General features: G+C 40.9%; 1 protein-coding gene across 1 annotated transcript; it reads left to right on the top strand.

The window, feature by feature from the left end:
- Window positions 1–5,639: 5,639 nt before the first annotated feature.
- On the top strand, window positions 5,640–7,270 carry LOC116731749 (uncharacterized). The gene is made up of 3 exons (XM_032581582.1): window positions 5,640–5,874; window positions 5,973–6,031; window positions 6,110–7,270. The coding sequence occupies exons 1-3, from the start codon at window positions 5,846–5,848 to the stop codon at window positions 7,141–7,143; spliced, it is 1,122 nt and encodes a 373-aa protein (XP_032437473.1). The 5' UTR covers window positions 5,640–5,845; the 3' UTR covers window positions 7,144–7,270.
- The last annotated feature ends 417 nt before the right edge of the window (window positions 7,271–7,687 follow it).

Genomic DNA, 7,687 nt, shown 5'->3' with positions numbered 1-7,687 from the left:
AAAAAGGCACAAAAAATGACTTAGGCCATTATTTATTTTAAGAAGATGGTGACATTTTTGTTTCTGAACCAAGCTGTGAATCATTTTAACAACAGTAAGGCAGTTTCCTGAAGAGCTAGAGGGTAGCTTAAGTTTATGGTTAATAAAATAATTGAAACAAGTGTGTCGCTTGTTCTCCCAACACTTCTAAGGCCAGTATTAGAGCAAACAGAAATGCCGCATGTTTTTCAGGCGCTGATTAGTGGAGGTGATTAGAGCACGTGTGCAGGGCCCGTTACCGGAGCGAGGCCGAAAAACAATCTGTTTTTCTTTTCAACTGTTTTAGTTTCCATTTGAGAGGAGACAGAATTCCATAACAAAGATAAAACTAATCTTTCCAACTGAAGGTTACTGGCATCCGGAGAGTGTGTACGTTAGGTTTAACAGGGTAAAAGTTAGCTGATCTTGGAGTTTTTATGGCTTTCACACTAGCAGTAGAAGATCACCTCACAGAGCATTTATCAAATGTATCGACATGTGTCTAAATAAACAGTTCTTTGTAAATATTACATTTTATGGTTTAATAATCTAGTGATCGGCATCGGCATATTTCTGTGAAGTAAAAGATTACTTTATCTTAATCTCATGTCAAGTTTAAGGCCTTTTGCACAAGTTCTGGTCAGAGAGTGATACGTTTGAAAATCTCTGATTTCTGAATGATTCTCATGCAAACCAAAAGATGACCTGCTACTTGTTCTGCTGCTTCAAGTCGTGCGATGTGGCTTCTCCCATTTCGCAGTGACACTGTATCAATATTTAAATAATAGGTACAATATGTGTTGGGATTTAGATGGTGGACATTTAAGCTTGAGTGAACCCTTCTGTTAACTAGAAACTCCAATGAGAATGTGACAGAGAAGTTAGGATGCAAGTTCATCTGAGGTAATAACTTCCAGAATATTATTTTACTTGAAGTATTAATGAGTGGTTCTGGATATTAAAAAAACCTGGGCCAGGTCAGTTCATGACGTAGAACACAGTCTTTTGAGTATCTGTAGTGGTCATCCAGTTACAACTACAACAACTCAGGAGGTAGAAGTTCACCCGGCAACAGGTGGGTTGCCAATTCAAACCCACGCTCCGTCCGTCTCAGCTGTTGTGTCCTTGGGCAAGAGGCTGTACCTTCCCTGCCTGCTGGCGGCGGTGAAAGGCCCGGGTCAGGGCAGTAGCTGTTGTTGATGTTTAAGGAATTGAATTAAAATCACACGTGAATAAATTTGTTCACACGGTAAGTCATTAAAAATCATGACAGCAACGGATGTAAACATTTGCATGAGATTTAGATGAGCAAGAGCTCATCATCTAGCAGAGGAGACGCCGGTGGTGAAGGAGAACATCTGGTCATCTTTTGGTGACCTCCAGATGAAACCAACGTGGGTCCTGCAGCAGGGCAATGATCCAAAACACACCAGCAAGTCTACCTCTGAATGGCTTAAGAACCACAAAATAAAGACTTTGGAGTGGCCTAGATAAAGTCCAGACCTAAATCCTATTGAGATGCTGTGACCTTAAAAAGTCGTTCATGCTGGAAAACCCTCCAAATGTGGCTGAATTACAACAAATCTACAAAGACAAGTGGCCAAAATTCCTCCACAGCTGGAAAACCCTCACTACAAGCTATCACAAACACCTGACTGTAGATGTTAGGTTCAAGGGTCAATCACTTTTTCACACCTACCCATGTGGGTTTTATTTTTTTCCTCCCTCAATACGGCAACACCTCCATGGAAAAACTGCATTTTGTGTTTACTTGTGTTGTCTCTTAAAATGGTTTGATGTTCTGAAACACTGAAGTGTGCGAAACATTTTTCACACCAATGTATTTCTCTTCTCAGCGTTTTAACCGTTCAGCCAGGCAGAGATTTAAAGAGGAGCGGCAAAAGCAAAAGAGATGTATCAGCAGTGCTTGCCAAAAACTGATGCTCTCACCCAAGACATGATGCTGTGAAATATTTCCTCTGCTTATTAGACTCACTAAAGACACTAGGGTTTATCACCGGATATAAACAGCTGTAGTTAAATGGCCATCTCGTTCCACATACAGTTTCTCAGTGGTACATTTTTATTTCTAAATCCATTCTTGGCTTGTTGCCCTCATATTTCTCTTCCTATGTGTCACCCGAACCCAGGATGTCGTCACTCAGCCTCCTCTTACTCTGCACCATCACTGTGGAATCGCCTCCGAAAAGAACGTAACTCTGATCTAATTCTTTAGGGTAAATTGAACATGGGTCAAAAATGTGGAGAAAATGGCAGCAGGGTGCCGCCTTTGTTGTTGATCTATCTTTTATTAAATCTTGATATTTAAGATTTATTATCTTAAATATTCTGAGACTGTACTTTAAAGATGTAGCAAGTAGCTTGTACATTTGTTTTTACGTATATTGGTCATTTCACAGATGATCTGTCTCATACTGTCAGGACATGGTGACAATTATAACAAATATGTAAAAAACATATATTTCTAAAATAAAAGTTAAATACTGCAGCTTTTATGATTTTATGTAATGTTGGCACATGTGAATGGGGGTCATGTTAATCCAGATATGAGAAAAAAACATGACAAAATTTCATCAGGGTTTCCCCCGGTGAATTATAGGCATGGCGGCATGCCATGCTTTACGAGCCCCACTGCCAGGCTAAGCCTTTCTTGTTTGTTTTTAGGAAAATATATATATATATTTTTTTTTAAAGCCGGATTGCAAGTGTCTCTGTTGCTCTGAGCGTTTCAGCAGATTTATTCCTAAAAGATATGTTTATAGAAGATAGGTTTATAGTTTATGCATTTAAAGCCGGACCAATCACACCAACTGGATGTCTTAAGTTTACCTCAGTGCGGATCGCTCGCCTATATTTATATATTTACATCAACCCCCTGTGAGGAATTATGTTTCTTTCCAGAGTTTTTGATTAGGGTAAGAGTTTAAAACCCGCCGCGTTAGCGCTGGTTGTGCAGCCCTATGTGAAAAGCAGGAATAGCTTGTAGTGGCGCTTTCAGAGGTGCGTTGAGCGAGCAGTGAGAATGATTTATAATTGTAGACAAAGAATTTTGTGAGGCTTTTCCATCTCAACACGCTGCCCAGCGCCCGGCTCTGTCTGAGCTGATAAAGTTTATGTCTATGGTCCCGGTTGGTCGGTGCGTTAGTGGTTAATGAACCAGGCTAACCTCATCGTGCAGGTTCAGCCCGGTGAGGAGCTTTCGCGCTCGCCACGTAGTCACGCATCAAGGTGGTTTTATATTATTCTATTATTATTTTTAGTATAAACCATATCAAATGCTTTGTCCACTTAGTCAGACAGAGTTAATGTGTGCAGCTCCGAGGAGATCTGAGGAACTCGTCCCACAAACTGGACCAACCAAAATAGTTTCTGTGTCCCCTTGTTAAAATCTCAACAGACACCAAACGGAAGAGCTACTAAATTTAACATTAGCAGCATTAATTTAAATCTCCGTTTGTTGCGCATCTCTGCGCAGTGCAGCGGATTTAACTCATCATGCAGGGCCGGTCCAAGGCTGCATGAGGCCTGGAGCACAATTTGACTTAGAGGCCCCTTTTGTTACTAAAAACATTAGCAACGCTAACAGCTTCTGTTTTAGATTTAATCTGGGAGGATGGGAGTAGCTTAATTGGCCAGCCTAAAAAGCAATAAGTTATAATTGCAGTTTACTAATTTGTATTTGTAAACAAACAGAGCTCAAACTCAAACATTAAACTCAAAGCATCAGATTGTTGCTATGGTAACAAAACAATTTAACTATGAATACTGTTCTTTGAACCTTTAGAAAGTAAGCTTGTCAGCTTCTTAAAATCTTACATATAAATATTAAACAATTTAAAATCTTTTAATTATGTATGCTGAAACCATTAAATCAAATTTAGCAGCATTGATCATCTCAATAAATAAATGTTACATTTATATAATGGGGCACCGCCAGGAATCTCCTGAATTACTAATGCTGGCTAAAGTAATGCAACGTTCCGGCCAAAACAACCAATCAGAACCAATAGGAGGGTCTTAGCGCTGTCAATCAACCTCGTTCACTCACTGCTAAATATTCTAATGGTGGAAAAACAACTTATCATTACAGGAAAACCGTTTATCTGCCATCATTGGTAACTATGCTAACCAGACTGAGCATTCACAACAGGCTGCGCTAGCTACAGCATAGAACAGAGCAAGAGGAGGGAGGGAGGGAGGGAGGGAGGGAGCAGCCACATAAGATTGTGATTGACAGCAGTAAAACTCTCCTGCCACTGATTGGTTGTTTCTAGAGAGCACTGGGAGAAGGCAGAGGAAATAGATTTTTCACAGATTATCTCTCATGCTGTACTGTCACAATATGATGACAGTTTTAACAAATATGTAAAAAAATATATTTTTATAAAAGTTACATACTTTAATATAAGCTTTAATTTCACTTAGTAGAGGACGGGTCAGGAAGGACGCAGGTTAGAGCTGCTGCTGACTGACTCATCTGTTGTTAAGTGGTAAAAGGTACAAGTTCAATATATGGATATGTTGGTAATTTCTTTCCTTAATTCATTAAATGCTGGTGAAATGGAGGCAAACAGTAGTCTGTAGCTAAGCTAACTATGCTGAATGGTTGATAATCTCACACAGTCTACCCACCTCTTGGAGAAAAACTGGGTTATAAATTGACACTCTTGTCTTTTTCTCTCTTATCTGTCAATTTTTTTGAAAACCTGATTGAAAAAAATTTTTAGTAGCAAAATAACTGCCACAGTTGTTCTTGTCTTCTACTGACTGCTGCTGAACATCGTCACCATCACCAAACAGGAACGAATCATTTCATGCAGATCCAGGGGAGTTCAGGGCAAATATGGATGTGTGCTTTTTGGTCTGGGAGTGGCAACATTTAATTTTTACTGATAAAAACAATTTTAGAAAACACAACACGATTAATTTTGTAATTGACAGGACCCAATTTTATTTAATTTCTATGAAAAAAAAATTGTTGAGGGCCCCCTGTTGGTCAGGGGCCCTTGGAATTGTCCTAACTTTCCCCCCCTATACAACGCCCCTGTTTATATATCTGTGGTCTGCGTTAAAATATTAGCATTTATGGAGCCCTGAAGGCTTGGGGGGCCTCATGGAGCCGCTGACTTAATTTGGATTAAACAGAAGTGCAAATACTTGATATTCATTTTGATTGTGTTTTTTGATTTGTTGTTTTTAAGACTAGCTGGGTTTAAATATCGTTTCACTGGCAATGTCTTCCCGTAACATATACGTAACTACCCAGTAATATTTTTACATTTCCTGTCTACTTAACATCTTCTAATACAAAAACACAGTGGACAGCCTCGGCCTCCGGGCTTACCCTGTTCACTCTCATCAGTTGAAACTAAAATCTGTTAAACATGATGTGGCACAACTTCATCCTCTAACTACTGTTCAAACCAACACAAACAGTGCATTTAGGTGACAAACATGATGTGTGCATATTTATTTTGATTATATGTGGCTGGCATGATGCAGCAGTTAAATATTTATCTTCTCTGCTTCTTTATACTCCAAAATAATTGTAGAAAATGCCACAAATTTTATGATTCATATATTATTTTTTAGACATATTTAATCATCAGTGCAGAGGAAGACAAGAAAGCACAAATCAGAGGAGATGAGCTGTGTGACTCCGCCACCGCAGCAACTATAGATAATCAGTTCATCACGCTGTGATTGGCTGCAGGCTACAATAAATACCAACTCACGGCTGCGTACATGCAGAGCAAGCAGCTTCTGGGGAGTTGGGTTGCTTCTGCTTTGACCAGACTGAAGAGGCATGGAAATGACTTATGGACTTGGTTTTGGGTGAGTGAACGTTTTTTTTTTTTTTTCTTTTAATCAAAGTTTACAGATGAAAGTTTTCTTTTTGGTATTAATTTCTTCAATGTTTTTTCCCTGAACAGAATCTTGCTGATTTGCTTAGTTCAAGCAGAACTTGCTGGTTGTTCTTGGGCTAAGGACGGTAAGAACTGCAAATCAGTCACACTTTGCCCTAACTGTCTCCATCTCTCTAAACGAAATTTGTCTCTCTGTCCTGCAGCACATGGACCCCAGAACAGCAACACAAACTCTGCCTTCCCTCCACCAGATGGCATACTGAGAAAATTCAGCAGCAATTTCCAGAGTCAACTCAAACAAGACTTCTTCTCTCCTCCCTCAATCCAGGTCCAGACCAGTAGTTTCAACACTAAGCCTGCAGCGAAAAGTGGTTACGATAGGAAGCCCTCCACCAGCGGCCTAACACAACCCCACCCTCAACCAGTTCAAAGCTCAGGGAGGCTGGTGAAGAACACCAGCTGGTCAAAACCCAAGAGCCAGAGCACTTTGCCTGCTCAGCAGAGTCCAAGAGTAAGCCAAAGGGAAGGCTACTCCTTCAGGTCAGCTTCCTCTTATGGGCAAAAGGGCTCATCAGCCACCTTGTTCGGTCCGGTTGGTCCTGGTCCACGTAGTTCTATTCAGATGCAGACGTTTGCTAAGGGTCGTGCAAGAAAAGTCCCATCAGGCCGTGCATCTCAGGGTGCCAACGTCAGGAGTTTCTCGCCTCACACTGCAGCTGGGAGGTTTTATCCCAGTCCACAGTTCGCTCTAAAAACCGGAGACTACAGGCCAAGGAGTCGGCTCACTAGCCTGGCTGGTCCCAGAAGTGGAAGAGAGGGAGAGTCCGTTCTGGGGTTTGCTCCAGTAATGGTCTATGACCTTCCAGAACCCTTCGGCGGCTCGGCCATCAGACGGCTGAAGAGACCTATTGAGCAGGCGACACCTCCCCAGAGGGCACCGCCTTACAAACCTGAACGAACAAGCAGCCATTCGGGATATGATTGGAGCAGGATGAAGCAGAACCAAGGGCGAGTCCAGAAGCCATTTTGGATCACCACACCATCACCATCGTCTGATGGTGAATCACCACCATTCACCATCAGACGGCTGAAGAGACCTATTGAGCAGGAGACACCTCCCCAGAGGGCACCGCCTTACAAACCTGAACGAACAAGCAGCCATTCGGGATATGCCTGGAGTAGGATGAAGCAGAACCAAGGGCCAGTCCAGAAGCCATATTGGATCGCCACACCATGACCTCAGAGGGCAGCGGCGTCCAATCCTGACCTCCCCAGTGTTCATCCAGCCTCCAAATGGTCTAAGTTCAAGCTGCCCTATAGACGCTAAACCTAATGTCTTCAATTTTAAAAAATAGTGTACTGAAATAAAACAAATGTTTTTTTAAAGCTCTTGTGTGTGTGTTTTTTAAAAAAATTCCAGTTATAGTTTAAGATCAAACAACTTTAGGAGCAAAACAACTTTACAGGACAGTATTTCAGGTGCTTCTCATACAGTAGTCTCTATGAATCAAATGTACCACAAGTATCTTATTCCATTTGCTCAAACACATCAAAAACTTGGGTCACTAGCAGAACTCAGTGGGCAAATTTGTATTTTGAGATGTTTAACAGATAATAGTAGCAAGAGTGAAGTCAGTCTTTGAAACAATAACACTATTTTTAGGGAGCCCCTATAAAAGTTTATTTTCTCAGACAGGAAATATAAGAATTCAAATGTAGCTTGCTTCAAGTATGTAGAAACTTTAAAAAAATCCCTGAATCTTTTGTTGTATATAATCCTT

Source organism: Xiphophorus hellerii, chromosome 13 (genome assembly GCF_003331165.1).
Source record: "Xiphophorus hellerii strain 12219 chromosome 13, Xiphophorus_hellerii-4.1, whole genome shotgun sequence".
NCBI classification, from domain to species: domain Eukaryota; kingdom Metazoa; phylum Chordata; class Actinopteri; order Cyprinodontiformes; family Poeciliidae; genus Xiphophorus; species Xiphophorus hellerii.
Note: the sequence above shows the minus strand (reverse complement) of the source record. Positions and strands in the feature narration are given on the sequence as shown.

What these genes read in the sequence shown, in the direction of transcription:
- LOC116731749 (XM_032581582.1), top strand. Translation starts at nt 5,846, where the DNA reads ATGGAAATGACTTATGGACTTGGTTTTGG. An exon ending in ACTTATGGACTTGGTTTTGG is followed by an intron (nt 5,875 to 5,972) that starts GTGAGTGAACGT and finishes TTCCCTGAACAG; the next exon opens with AATCTTGCTGATTTGCTTAG. An exon ending in TTGTTCTTGGGCTAAGGACG is followed by an intron (nt 6,032 to 6,109) that starts GTAAGAACTGCA and finishes TCTGTCCTGCAG; the next exon opens with CACATGGACCCCAGAACAGC.